This window comes from Bufo gargarizans, chromosome 2 (genome assembly GCF_014858855.1).
Source record: "Bufo gargarizans isolate SCDJY-AF-19 chromosome 2, ASM1485885v1, whole genome shotgun sequence".
In the NCBI taxonomy this organism is placed as follows: domain Eukaryota; kingdom Metazoa; phylum Chordata; class Amphibia; order Anura; family Bufonidae; genus Bufo; species Bufo gargarizans.
The window spans coordinates 656,954,471-656,969,919 of NC_058081.1; the positions used below are offsets into that span (position 1 = coordinate 656,954,471).

Below are 15,449 nucleotides of genomic sequence, written 5' to 3' on the forward strand. Positions count from 1 at the left end.
ATGTACACATACAGACAGTACACACATATAACTGTATATAATACACGACATGTACACATATAGACAGTACACACATATAACTGTATATAATACATGCCATGTACACATACAGACAGTACACACATATAACTGTATATAATACATGCCATGTACCCATACAGACAGTACACACATATAACTGTATATAATATATGTAATGTACACATACAGACAGTACACACATATAACTGTATATAATACATGTCATGTACACATATAGACAGTACACACATATAACTGTATATAATATATGTAATGTACACATACAGACAGTACACACATATAATACACGTCTAACAGGCTCGGCGCTATGATACTCCTGCTCCAGCGGGATTTTCTCTTAGGAGCGCCCCCTGCTGCTCACGCACCACTCCTCCCTCCGCCAGCCAGCCCCGTCCTGGCTTCGTCAGCTTCTCCCGCCTCCCTTTGATCTGTCGTCAACAAGCCCCGCCCCGTGACGTCAGGCCGCGGTGTCCGCCGGTCAGACCGGGACTCGCTCGCGCAAGATGGCGGCTACAGTGCCCGGGGGTACCGGGACCCAACTCCCGCCGCACCGCTCGGCCCCGGCTAGGATTGGATACTACGAGATAGACAGGACAATCGGCAAGGGCAACTTCGCGGTGGTGAAACTGGCCACGCACATCGTGACACGGGCAAAGGTAACCGGGACGGAGCCGAGTGACACGGGAGCCGGAGAGGGGGCGCGGAGCAGAGGGCAGACCGCACGGGCTGCTGCTGGGGTGGGGGGCAGACACGGGGGTTGCAGCTGGCAGGACGGGGGCAGCAGGGCTTGGGCCATGGGAAGAAGCGGGGGGGGGGGGGGGGACCCTGCAGCCGGGGGTGGGGGGAGAGCGCCTTCAATAGGCCGATTCATCCGGCAAACAAGCAGGGGGATCCCGCGGGGAGATGGTGAAGCTGCCGGTGTGCGGATCCAGGTGAAGAGCCTGGTCCCCCCCATTCATCGCTCCATGGAGCGGCCGCGGTGCCTGTCACCTGCCCATCACCCTGTATGGCACCTGCAGCAGCCGGGGAAGTGTCAGTGCTGAGGAGGGGGCTGTGTGCACACCTACCTGCACACCTACCTGCTGGACCCCTCACTGTGTGTGTTATACTGTGTGTGTGTGTGTGTGTTATACTGTGTGTGTGTGTGTTATACTGTGTGTGTGTGTGTGTTATACTGTGTGTGTGTTATACTGTGTGTGTTATACTGTGTGTGTGTTATACTGTGTGTGTGTTATACTGTGGTGTGTTACTGTGTGTGTGTTATACTGTGTGTGTGTTATACTGTGTGTGTGTTATACTGTGTGTGTGTTATACTGTGTGTGTGTTATACTGTGTGTGTGTTATACTGTGTGTGTGTATACTGTGTGTGTGTTATACTGTGTGTGTGTTTATACTGTGTGTGTGTTATAACTGCGGTGTGTGTGTTATACTGTGTGTGTTATACTGTGTGTGGTATACTGTGTGTGGTGTTATCTGTGTGTGTGTTATACTGTGTGTGTAGTGTGTGTTATACTGTGTGTGTTTACTGTGTGTGTTGTGTGTTATAGTGTGTTGTGTGTGTGTTATAGTGTGTGTGTGTGTGTGTTATACTGTGTGTGGTGTGTGTTATACTGTGTGGTGTGTGTGTATAGTGTGTGTGTGTGTGTATACTGTGTGGGTGTGTGGTTATACTGTGGGTGTTATACTGTGTTGTGTGTTATACTGTGTGTGTGGGTGTGTTATACTGGTGTGTGTGTGTGTTATACTGTGGTGTGGTGTGTGTTATACTGTGTGTGTGTGTGTGTTATACTGTGTGTGTGTGTGTGTTATACTGTGTGTGTGGGTGTTATACTGTGTGTGTGTGTGTGTTATACTGGTGTGTGTGTGTGTTATACTGTGTGTGTGTGTGTGTGTTATACTGGTGTGTGTTATACTGTGTGTGGTATACTGTGTGTGTGTGTATACTGTGTGTGTGTATACTGTGTGTGTGTGTTATACTGTGTGTGTGTGTGTGTGTATACTGTGTGTGTGTGTGTTATACTGTGTGTGTGTGTTATACTGTGTGTGTGTTATACTGTGTGTGTGTGTGTGTGTTATACTGTGTGTGTGTTATACTGTGTGTGTGTGTGTGTGTTTATACTGTGTGTGTTATACTGTGTGTGTGTTATACTGTGTGTGTGTGTTATACTGTGTGTGTGTTATACGTGTGTGTGTTATACGTGTGTGTGTTATACTGTGTGTGTGTGTGTGTTATACTGTGGTGTGTGTTTACTGTGTGGTGTGTTATACTGTGTGTGTGTTTACTGTGTGTGTGTGTGTGTGTTATACTGTGTGTGTGTGTGTTATACTGTGTGTGTTATACTGTGTGTGTGTGTGCGTGTGTTATACTGTGTGTGTGTGTGTGTTATACTGTGTGTGTGTGTGTGTGTGTTATACTGTGTGTGTGTGTGTGTGTGTTATACTGTGTGTGTGTGTGTGTGTTATACTGTGTGTGTGTGTGTGTTATACTGTGTGTGTGTGTTATACTGTGTGTGTGTTATACTGTGTGTGTGTTATACTGTGTGTGTGTTATACTGTGTGTGTGTGTTATACTGTGTGTGTGTGTTATACTGTGTGTAGAGTTGTTGCGATACCAAATTTTTGATTCGGTTTCGATACCATGAAAAAGTATTGCGATACTCGATACCATTCGATACCACGCAAAAAAAATAAACAAAAAAAGCCACGTGCATTCCTCATTTTTAAAAATGGCGAATCGCGCAGTTTTTATTTTATTTTTTCTGTTCCGGCATTCACCACCTAGATTTTTTTTTATATTTTAATAGTTTGGACTTTTCTGACGTGGCGACGTAATATGTTTATTATTTATATATTTTATATGTGAAATTGGGAAAAGGGGGTGATTTATACTTCATATTTTAGTGTTTTTTTTTTTTTTTACACTTTTTATTTAATAACTATTTCCCCCCCTTAGGGGCTAGAACCTGGGATCTTTCATCCCTTTTCCTATTCAGCCTGATAGATCTCTATCAGGGTGAATAGGACTTCACACTGTCCCTGCTGCTCTGTGCTTTGTGCACACAGCATCAGGGATGTTACCATGGCAACCAGGGCTTCTGTAGCGTCCTGGCTGCCATGGTAACCGATCGGAGCCCCAGCATTACACTGCTGGGGCTCCGATCAGAAGCTGCCACTGCACCACCAATGAGGGGAGGGGAGAGGTCCCTGATTTTAATACTGGGGGGTTGAGATGGGCCGGCGCACTGTGCCACCAATGATTTTAATGGGTTGGGGGGCACACTGCACCACCAATGATAATTACCCCTTTATACAGGAGGCGGGTACTGGCAGATCAGCGGCAGTTAACTGCCGCTGATCGCAGCTCCCTGTCAGGGGCAGGGTGCCGGCAATGCGATTCTGCTGCCAGCACCCGCCTCCTGTATGTGTTAAAGACTGACTACTATATGGGACTCCAGACTTTCACTATCAGGCCACACAGAGCGGCGCCCAGCGATGTCTCAGCACTCACCATTAGTCCTGGGCGCCGCTCCGTTCGCCTGCAGTGCTCCATTACTGTCTCCTCTCCTGCTCCACATGCTGCTGATTACTATCGGAGCAATGGGAGGAGACATCAGCTTCACTAGTGGGCGTTCCTTCTCCCTGGCTGTAGCGCTGTCCAATCGCAGCGCAGGGAGAAGGAACGCCCACTAGTGAAGCTGATGTCTCCTCCCATCGCTCCGATAGTAATCAGCAGCATGTGGAGCAGGAGAGGAGACAGTAATGGGGCACTGCGGGCGAACGGAGCGGCGCCCAGGACTAATGGTGAGTGCAGAGACATCGCTGGGCGCCGCTCTGTGTGGAAATAAACCTATTATTGGTGGCGCAGTGCGCCCGCCCCTCCTCCGCCCCTCTCTTCTCATTGCCGCCTTTCCTCCGTGGTGCTGCCCCTCCTCCGCCCCTCTCTTCTCATTGCCGCCCCTCTCTTCTCATTGCCGCCCCTCCTCCGCCCCTCTCTTCTCATTGCCGCCCCTCCTCCGTGGTGCCGCCCCTCCTCCGCCCCTCTCTTCTCATTGCCGCCCCTCCTCCGCCCCTCTCTTCTCATTGGTGGCAGCGGCAGCAGCACAGGGGGGAGGGAGGACAGCTTCCTTCTCCCCGTGCTGCTGAGAGAACATGAGCGCGCCGATAGCAGCGCGCTCATGTTCAGAGATACTAGACTGCGCAGAAGCGCAGCCCAGTATCGAAAAAACGGAAATCCCGGTATCGTATCGATACCGGGACAAAAGTATCGATTGGGTATCGAAATTTCGATACCCGCAACAACCCTAACTGTGTGTGTTATACTGTGTGTGTGTGTTATACTGTGTGTGTGTTATACTGTGTGTGTTATACTGTGTGTGTGCGTTATACTGTGTGTGTGCGTTATACTGTGTGTGTGCGTTATACTGTGCGTGCGTGCGCTACACTGTGTGTATATTCCTTTAGTGATGTATCTGTGTGTACACGACCCTCTGTATGTACATTACCCCGTGTGTATCTGTTATCCTGCCTACATTCTTGTATATGTACATGACCCACATTACTGTATGAGTGTATATATACATGAATTTCCCTGCCCGTGTACATATTTACGTGTGTGTGTGTATATATATGTACATGACCCTCCATGTCCGGGTGTATTTCTTACCCTCGCTATGTAGTGTGGATACGTTACCTTTGCTGTGTGTGTGTACAGATGTGCTTTTATTTGTGTATGTACATATGTTACCCTAGTGATGTACCTGTATGTACTGTATATGCATGAGTGCACACATGATTCTCTGTGCATATATGTATGTACTGTATGTTTTGCATTACCCTCACTATGTACATGTATTTTTATGTTTGTACTTATTATCCTCTTGATGTGTTTATGTACTATTTGTGTACATACATGACCCTCTCTAAGTACATATGTGTATTTATTCTCTCCGGGAACCATGTTTGTGTACATACATGACTGTGTATGCGGGTGTATATGTGTTTATTACCCTCTCCAGTAACGTGTATACTTGAACCCTCTATGTATGTGTCTGTGTGTGCGCAGTATATGTACACACATGACTATCCATATTTGTGTGTATATACTACCCTGACACACGTGTAGACATGACCTCCTCCTGCCCCCCAGTCTCCTGCAGGTGTACTATATCTGTGCCTCCATCCATGTAATGCTGACTATACCGTACACTGTGTGCAGGAGCACTGACGAGACGCTGGACGATATCCTTGCTGGAAGGATATGACTGGCATAGATTGGGCCTGCGGGCGATGATGCCGGGACAACCCCCTGTAAAGGGGTTCGCTCATCTCAGACATTGATGGCAGATCACTAGGATAGGCCATCAGTGTCAGGTGCGGGTCCCACCTCTGGGACCTGCTCCTATCTCTAGAACGGGACCCCCAAAGTAAACAAAGATCAGCCGTCCATGCACAGCCACCCTTCATTCACCGCTATGGGAGTTGCAAAAATACCTGACCGTTGGCTGCGCTCACGTGGCTATTTTCAGGACTCCCAGATCGACAAGGTAGGGGTGGATTCCACCTCTAGGACCTGCTCCTATCTGACATTTATGACATGTCCGAACAACATGCCATCAATGTCTGAGATGGGAATACCCCTTTAAGAGAGTTTTGGGGAGTTGAATGGATTATTCCATGACTGATGTAAAAAATGACAACCTCTTTCTAACAAAGCTAGAACCAGCCCTGTACCTCACATGGATCCAGAGATCTCCCCATTCATTGCTCTGCTAGATTGATATCAATCTGACAGCTCAAGGGCAGTGTCTTATCTGCTGCAGCTCAGGGGGCGTGTCTCAGCTCTCCCTATCACAGCTCAGGGGGCGTGTCTCAGCTCTCCCTATCACAGCTCAGGGGGCGTGTCTCAGCTCTCCCTATCACAGCTCAGGGGGCGTGTCTCAGCTCTCCCTATCACAGCTCAGGGGGCGTGTCTCAGCTCTCCCTATCACAGCTCAGGGGGCGTGTCTCAGCTCTCCCTATCACAGCTCAGGGGGCGTGTCTCAGCTCTCCCTATCACAGCTCAGGGGGCGTGTCTCAGCTCTCCCTATCACAGCTCAGGGGGCGTGTCTCAGCTCTCCCTATCACAGCTCAGGGGGCGTGTCTCAGCTCTCCCTATCACAGCTCAGGGGGCGTGTCCATTCTGCTGCAACTCTCTCCCCATCACAACTAATTAGGCAGTTGAAGAATGAAACTGAGCATGTGCGGCCATCTCAGTGAGCCGGACAAAGAAATAAGGAAAAATAAATTCAATTACAAAAGTATCAGATCCAGGTGCTGGTTTGAAAAGTGTAGTATATTTTTCGTGGGACAATCCCTTTAAATATCGATGGCCTATCCTCAGGATAAGTCACCAGTATCTTATTGCTGACTCCAGACTCCCCAGAAGATCAGCTGTTTGGAGAGGCTGGATGGATGAGCGTTGCGGCCTCTTCATTTTATACCAAGCACAGCGCCATACGTTGGATAGTGGCTGAGCTTTGTATTGCAGCTCAGTGCCATTCACTTGACTGGGACTGAGCTGTGCAAAGGCTCTGTGACCTGTGGACATGATATAGAGGAAGGGGCCGCAGCACCTGCCTGAGTGCGGTAGCTCTTCCAACTGCTGATCAGTTATACCCCTATGCTGGCAGTTATACCCCTACTGATCAGATTCTGACAACCTATCCTAGGGATGGATCACCCCTTTAAGTGTAAATGTTTGCTTCTAGATCCACTGTTTCCCCCAGTAAGGGTTCCTTGGAGCCTGGTTAGGAGGGGGCGCAGAAGACGGCAGCAGATGTGTAGTCCCTTTTACTGTAGAGGTGGCTTTGTGACTTCAGCCCGCTGACTTCTGCTTGGCATGGGTGGGCTTCAGGCAGAGCAGTCATCAGATCCCAGACGCAATCTTCCTGACCCCATCTCTGTGTCCTCAGAGAGGGGATCATTTTCTTTCGGGAGTTTGCCTCTGGCAGGGTTGGCAAATCTGCGGCTCTACAGCTGTTGTAAAACTACAACTCCCAGCAAGCCCTGCTGTAGGCTAATAGCTGTAGGCAGCCTGGGCATAATGGGAGTTGTAGTTTTGCAATAGCTGGAGAGGCGCAGGTTGGCCATCTCTGGCCTGTAACATAGATCATCAACCTCTGCTGTGGTTAAACTACAACTCCCAGCATGCACCCTTGTGCAACTGTTCATGGAACTCCCATAGAAGTGAATGGTGCATGCTGGGAGTTGTAGTTTTATAAGAAGTGGAGTGCCGAAGGTTGTTGATCCTTGACCTTTGGTAATAAGGTTGGGATCCAGAGGGTTGCACTGTGATGGCCAGTTATGTGGAAAGCTGCTCTGATGTGCTCTTCATGTGTAAGAAGCTGTGTATAGTGATACACAAGTAAAACCGCCATGTGTCTCCTGCACATGTTCTTACCTCCTTCATACATGCATTTACCACAGTGGAGGACACATTTAGTCTGGATTCACAGTATTTTTAAAAAAAATTTAAGGGGTTTTCAGAGTTAAATAAAAACTCAGGCAATCCCTGTAAATGGCCTAAAATAAAAGGATGACTACTCAGCCATATACTCCCCTACTTTTTCCAGCGCTGCGCTCCGGTCTTCCCGCTGCTGACAGTCTTCCTGGCTGCAGCCAGTCAATGGCCTCAGCAGTGCGCAGGATGTCTGTGCTGAGGCCAGTGATTGGCTGCAGCTGTGATTTGTGTGCACAGAACGTCGCAGCTGCAGCCAGGAAGACATCAGCAGTGGGAGGACCGGAGCGCAGCGCTGCAAGGAGTTAGGGGAGTATCCATCCTCCTCCCTTTTATTTTAGGCAATTTACAGGGGTTGCCCGAGTTTTTATAGAACTTGGACAAACCTTCTTAAAGGGGTTTTGCCATCACATACAATGGGGCATATCGCTAGGATATGCCCCCATTGTCTGATAGGTGCAGGTCTCACCCCTGGGACCCGCACCTACAACGACAACGGAGCGGGGAAATTAATGGAGGGTGCACTGCACAGCCGCCCTCCATTCATTTCAGTGGTGCCGCCGAAAATAGCCCAGCAGGGTCCTCCAGCCGCAGCTCTCCCCGCTCCGTTCTCCTTGTAGGTGCACTCTGGCTATCTGTGATGGAGATGTATCCTTCATAAGTAATAACCATCCTGTCATAGTCTTGTTTACCTCAATGCCAGTCCGGTGCTAAGGCTTTGCCAGGCTCCACAGTTATACCACAATATGAAGGTCTTCTGGACTTACACGAGGGCTTATGCACATTTGGATGTAGACTAAAAAGCTGGAGCTTCCTCTTGATTTACTTGAACTGAGTGTTGACATTTAGTCCAGGGTGGACAGGTGGATGAGCGATGGACAGATTTCAGTACTGTGACCACCTGGGGGAACAAAGCTTTGGACAGGTCTGTTCTGTCTGATCTATTTTACCTGGGTGGCAGATTTTGAGGACCTCTCGTAGTCACCATTGATGTGAATCCATGGATCTACAGTAATCCTGGGTTCTGTCTTCCAAGGTCTTGCGTCTCTGTGGTCACATCCAGTCCGTGCTACGTGACCATCCCATATAGAAGAACCTGGTTTGCCTGTGAATAATCCCACAAACCGTAGCAGATACCAGGGTGGGGATTGTATTTTCTGGCTGGAAAGTGTACCTTTCAGCACTAATCTTTTCTGGTAATGTGATGGACACCATGGTGGATCATGATAAAGACCAGTCTAAGTCAATGGGTTGAGTCCGGCTTGGTTGGTGTCCGTCACAGCTTAAATTTGTTTATTTTTTTCTGTTTCTGTGATGAAGTAAAAAAATGTATTTCCTAGTATAAGTGTGAACTTAGCCTTAAAAGGGTTTCTCCACGAAGAACACTTAAACTGGCCATACCTATTGGACCTCCTCCACATATCAGTGATTCATAGACGTATGCTGTCCATGGTCTCCATAGACTGCTCACCTATTAACGTGTATTTACACATAAGTGATTTTCCACTCACCGTGGGTCTGTGGTGACGTCACGGAAGAATGCCTTGTTCCATCTGTGATTACGGATCCCTCACGCATATTATAGTCTACGAGTCCATGAAAGCCATAAACACAACACAGATGTCACCCGTGTTTGATCCATGGTTTTCATGGATCGATGTTTGAAGATGCTTTGGAAACTAAATTTCATCTTAGCGGTGTCTATGAACCATGGATCACGCATGGACTGAAAAACATAAAAACTACGGGTCAAACACGGATGGGTCACAGGCCGCTCTGTCACGGACATGACACAGACATGTGACTGAGGGTTTAGCTCTACGACTGCTGATTTTGGCGGTTTCAGGAGACAATGTAATGTATATGTCTTCCTCCTGACATCAGACACCAACTGTGGGGAAAATAAGCATCAGGCATGTTTGCTTTCAGCATGCCCAATCCTTGTTCTAAGGAAGATAAGCCGCTTCCAGAGGTGTCTGGCAGAGCCAACCATGGATATAGGCGGGAGGATCAGGAGAGATGGCCAGATGAATGTTCATGTATCTCATGGGTGTCTTCAGCTTAATTGAGTTGAGGTCCCCAGTGCCATATCTGTCAGTCCCCTAGAAGTGGATGTAGCGGTGGTTACGCGTGTGCACTACCGCTCCATTCATGTGGACCACGGATTAATTAGAAGTCAACCCTAGGGCTGCAGTAAACGAATATTTTTGTAATCGAGTATTCTATCGATTATATTTCTCGATTCATCGATTAATCTAATAAGAAAAAGCTACTTAAAATAACGTACGTAATTAGGTATGTATAAAGTTATTGGTTTGAAGGGGTTAATAACTTTATACATGCCTAATGCCAAGGTGCTTCCATTAACCCCTCCAAACCAATAACTTTATACATGCCCATTGGGTTTGGAGGGGTTAATGGAAGCACCTTGGCATTAGGCATGTATAAAGTTATTGGTTTGAAGAGGTTAATGAAAGCACCTTGGAGGTGCCTTCATTAACCCCTCTCTAAACCAATAACTTTATACATGCCAAGGTGGTGCTTGCAGCCTCCATTAACCACTCTCTCTCCATCTGCCTCCCCCCAGCCTCTGATCTGCCTCCCCCCCCCAGCCTCTGATCTGCCTCCCCCCAGCCTCTGATCTGCCTCCCCCCCAGCCTCTGATCTGCCTCCCCCCCAGCCTCTGATCTGCCTCCCCCCCAGCCTCTGATCTGCCTCCCCCCCCCAGCCTCTGATCTGCCCTCCCCCCCCAGCCTCTGATCTGCCTCCCCCCCTCAGCCTCTGCAATCTGCCTCCCCCCAGCCTCTGATCTGCCTCCCCCCCAGCCTCTGATCTGCCTCCCCCCAGCCTCTGATCTGCCTCCCCCCAGCCTCTGATCTGCCTCCCCCCCAGCCTCTGATCTGCCTCCCCCCCAGCCTCTGATCTGCCTCCCCCCCAGCCTCTGATCTGCCTCCCCCCCCAGCCTCTGATCTGCCTCCCCCCCCAGCCTCTGATCTGCCTCCCCCCAGCCTCTGATCTGCCTCCCCCCCCAGCCTCTGATCTGCCCCCCCCCAGCCTCTGATCTGCCTCCCCCCCCCAGCCTCTGATCTGCTCCCCCCCCCAGCCTCTGATCTGCCTCCCCCCCCAGCCTCTGATCTGCCTCCCCCCCCAGCCTCTGATCTGCCTCCCCCCCCCCCAGCTCTGATCTGCCCTCCCCCCCCAAGCCTCTGATCTGCCTCCCCCCCCAGCCTCTGATCTGCTCCCCCCCCAGCCCTCTGATCTGCCTCCCCCCCCAGCCTCTGATCTGCCTCCCCCCCAGCCTCTGATCTGCCTCCCCCCCAGCCTCTGATCTGCCTCCCCCCCAGCCTCTGATCTGCTCCCCCCCAGCCTCTGATCTGCCTCCCCCCCAGCCTCTGATCTGCCTCCCCCCCCAGCCTCTGATCTGCCTCCCCCCCCAGCCTCTGATCTGCCTCCCCCCCAGCCTCTGATCTGCCTCCCCCCCAGCCTCTGATCTGCCTCCCCCCCAGCCTCTGATCTGCCTCCCCCCCAGCCTCTGATCTGCCTCCCCCCCAGCCTCTGATCTGCCTCCCCCCCCAGCCTCTGATCTGCCTCCCCCCAGCTCTGATCTGCCTCCCCCCCAGCCTCTGATCTGCCTCCCCCCCCAGCCTCTGATCTGCCTCCCCCCCCCAGCCTCTGATCTGCCTCCCCCCCCAGCCTCTGATCTGCCTCCCCCCCCCAGCCTCTGATCTGCCTCCCCCCCCCAGCCTCTGATCTGCCTCCCCCCCCCAGCCTCTGATCTGCCTCCCCCCCCCAGCCTCTGATCTGCCTCCCCCCCCAGCCTCTGATCTGCCTCCCCCCCCCAGCCTCTGATCTGCCTCCCCCCCCAGCCTCTGATCTGCCTCCCCCCCCAGCCTCTGATCTGCCTCCCCCCCAGCCTCTGATCTGCCTCCCCCCCCAGCCTCTGATCTGCCTCCCCCCCCAGCCTCTGATCTGCCTCCCCCCCCAGCCTCTGATCTGCCTCCCCCCCAGCCTCTGATCTGCCTCCCCCCCCAGCCTCTGATCTGCCTCCCCCCAGCCTCTGATCTGCCTCCCCCCCCAGCCTCTGATCTGCCTCCCCCCCCCCCAGCCTCTGATCTGCCTCCCCCCCCCCCCAGCCTCTGATCTGCCTCCCCCCCCCCCCAGCCTCTGATCTGCCTCCCCCCCCCCCAGCCTCTGATCTGCCTCCCCCCCCCAGCCTCTGTCAGTTCCGATCGGAGCCCCAGCAGTGTAATGCTGGGGCTCCGATCGGTTACCATGGCAGCCAGGACGCTACTGAAGTCCTGGCTGCCATGGTATGTTAGTGAGCAGAGAGCAGCGCATTATACTCACGTGCGCTGTGGCCGCCGGTCGCTCCTTCTCATAGGTCTGTGCGGCGCATTGCTAATGCTGTAAGCATTAGCAATCCGCCCCACAGACAGAAGAAGGAGCGACCGGCGGCCACAGCGCACGTGAGTATAATGCGCTGCTCTCTGCTCACTAACATACCATGGCAGCCAGGACTTCAGTAGCGTCCTGGCTGCCATGGTAACCGATCGGAGCCCCAGCATTACACTGCTGGGGCTCCGATCGGAACTGACACTGCCACCAATGATGGGGGGGGGGAGGAGGGGGACCCTGTGGGATATGGCCGGCACAGTCATTGGTGGCGCAGTGGCCACAGTCCCTCCCCTCCTCCTCCTACTCTGTCCTCATTGGTCTTCAGCGGCAGCCGCGCACAGTGGGGAGGGAGAGACTCCCTCCCTCCTCCTCCTCCCTCCTCCCTCAGCTGTGCCGGCCGCTCAGTCCTGCCTCTCTGGCCTCCGGAGGACACGGAAGCGGTGAGTGAGACGCTTAATTTCACTCCCGCTCCGTGATCACGTGATGTAAACGATTCCTCGATGCAGGGAAACTGCATCGATGAATTTTTTGACTCGATTTAATCGAGTTATTCGAATAATCGTTTCAGCCCTAGTCAACCCCCACGTCACAGGTCTATAGGATAACTTTCCAGTTGGATCATGTTTTTCTCAGTCGGACACCTTGGAGAGGACATAGATCCCGCAGCTCCGTGATCGGGTTGCATGGTGGGATCTGGACGTGTACATTTGTCATACGATTCCTTCCTAAATATTTGCCCGTTGTAAATACCGTGGAGTACCTCCGGCATATTTCTGTCCTCGAGCCTTCAGCGTTTGCTTTCGAAGTACGTGTGGTTATGTGCCATGTATAGTTTTCTTCAGCTCGGCTTGAATAGCTCTTGGCTCCGTGCTTGACTTGTGGTTAATGTTCTTGCATCATGTCCTCAGATTTCCAGCCTTAACGTAGGGATTTCAAGTCTGAGGATGTCAATGAAAATATATGGCAGACGATGACAGTCGTTCATTATTTACAGTGATTTAACGTACCTCAAGGATCTCCAGAGAACCATTAGCCCCTCTGCTAGGGCATGTCCTGGTGCAGCAACTTATCCCCTTTCTACAGGGTTGGAGATAAGTGTTTGGTCAGACAGCTGGGGCCCTAGCAATCAAGAGCACAGTGGCCCCTTGTTTCCCTGTTTGGATTGGGTGGCGGGCTTGTTTGTGTGTTCGTTGGTCCATTCAGCTCTATGGGACTGTCCGAGATGGCGGAGTACAATCGCTCTGTGGCATCCCCATAGAGCTGAATGGAAGGTCAGTGCGCATGTGTGCCCGCTAGCCCATTCAACAGGGGCCCCCATTCTCGCCGTGGTCAGGGACCCCTGAGAATAATAAAAAATAACATTTACTCATCTCCTGAACCTTCCCTGTTCCAGCGCAGTCGCCCGGATCCACTCGCCTCTGCAGCCATGACGTAATGCTTTGGCTTAGTGTTGACTGTGTATTACGTGACCACTGCAGCCAGTCAGTGGTCTCGGCTGTATACAGCAGGAGACTGTTGAGCCAATTGATTAGTTGAATCAGTTATGTGTGGTTATACGGGCATGTCACCTCTACAGTCAGGACAAAAAAAGCTCGGTGGAGAGGCAGCACGGGAGTGGAGGGGGTTTGAGTGAGTATAATTTGTATTTTAAAGGGGTTCTCTATGCTTTTCTAAACTCGTCCTTTTTTCTGCCCCGTGGAAGAAGATAGTTTGGTCAGTACTTATCCCACTTTTGCTTTGGTGATGCCCATGACTCTGCTGCACTCACACAGGCTGCGGGCTCTTCTGTCTCCTGTGTGCCCTTCTCTTCCTGTTCACCTTCATAATAGTTTAAGGGGTTGTCTCACTTCAGCAAATAGCATTTATTATGTAGAGAAAGTGAATACAAGGCACTTACTAATGTATTGTGATTGTCCTTATTCCTTCCTTTGCCGGCTTCATAAATTTTTCCATCACATTATACACTGCTTGTTTCCCTGCAGTCCAGCAGTGGTGGTCGTGCTATATAGCACTATAGGAAAAAAGCTTTTCCTATGGTCCCGGCCACCAGAGAAGCTGGCACTTTTTCCTATAAGCACGACCACCACTGCTGGATTGCAGGGTGGTCATATCGCTATATCAGTTGCCAGAAGAAAGTGGTGGCGCCGGCCATTGACAGGGACAACCGGCGGAAGTACCGCTGCCCTTTTACACCGCCATAAATACTACTTGTATTTTTGTGCAGATTTCTCTATTTTCTTGCACCAACATCTGTGTATGTTACTAGTAGATTTTATTGCGTATTTAGTGCTGAAACGTAGAGAAATCCTCATGGAACCTCTCTTTGCCATCCCGACCTCCTTGTGCAGGTAGCCTTAGATGAGAAGGTGAGTCTGTATATTTTCACCTCGCTTCTCTCGGCCTCCGCTGCATCCTTTAGGCTTGGCTCTTCCGTCTTTTATCTACGTGTTAATTTCGTCTGCAGTATTTGTCCGCCCCGTCTCCTGCTTCTGCATTCATGTGGTTCCTGGTAAATGGGGACATGTGGTATTCCTTTTGCTGAAGGTTACTTTCCAAAAATGAATGCGAAGGGAGCCATAGGTGATGATAGAGTAAGGTGGTGTTGCTTTGCTCTGGTCTTCCAAGACATCTCCTTTTCAGACCGAAGCCGGCCTGGTGGTCAGCCGTGTATTTTCCTTGCGGTAGCTGCCCCTTTTTTTGGGTGATGGAGAGAGGGTAGGCCTTCTTCTATGACACCCACATGACTTGAAGCTGAAGACTGTCATGTTCCCGGGTTTTGTGCAGCCCTGTTTCGGCCACAATAGTCTTAAAGGGTTTGTACCAAGTTATAAACGTCTCTCCATCGGTCCCCAGAATGAATGGAGTGAACGCTGCTGCTCAGTCCATTCTGTATGGGACTGCCAGAGATAGTCGCACTTGGCTGTTTCCGACCGTGCCATCGAGGACGAATGGTACAGCGGCGTTACACGGTCATTCAGGGAACTTGGATCTGCCATTCTCTTGATCAGTGGGGTGGATCCGGCATGATGAACTTGAGTATGCCCAATCATTTGTACTCAAAGGATGTCCTGATCCTTTAAAAATATTTTTTTTTATAACATTTACCTGCCAGACAACCCCTTTAAAGGGGATCGTCCAGCCTTGAAGCCGACAACCCCTTTTGTCTGAACCTCAGCCCCTTAACAAAAAACAGGAAGATTTGCCTGTCTGCGGTCCCAGTCGTATCCAGTCCCCGCAGAACCATGAAGTAGCTGTGGCCAGTGACGTTTCATAGTCCTGCATGAAGCTCCCGGGAATGGAGCAGTGGCAAGACCACGGACTGGCGAATCTCATTTTATTTTTTTTTATTTTTTTTTATTTTTTTATGTTCAGGGGCACAGGTCTAGACCAAGGGGGTTGTCTGCTCTAAGGCTGTACTTGGCATCGGTGGGGTATCATGTAGTCCAGCACATCATTGGCTGTGCCTTAGTTTATATTCACACACGGCATATTTTGTTTCGGAAATTTCTGCGACTGA

At 50.8% G+C, this 15,449-nt stretch overlaps 1 protein-coding gene across 2 annotated transcripts in view; it reads left to right on the forward strand.

Moving 5' to 3' along the window:
* The first annotated feature begins 497 nt into the window (after nt 1–497).
* Nucleotides 498–15,449, forward strand: part of SIK3 (SIK family kinase 3) — a 128,411-nt gene continuing 113,459 nt past the window's right edge. For both annotated transcript variants that reach the window (XM_044282264.1, XM_044282263.1), the window contains exon 1: nt 498–698. In XM_044282264.1, the coding sequence (XP_044138199.1) occupies nt 546–698 (153 nt within the window). In that variant the 5' untranslated portion in view covers nt 498–545. The remainder of the gene's footprint in view (nt 699–15,449) is intronic.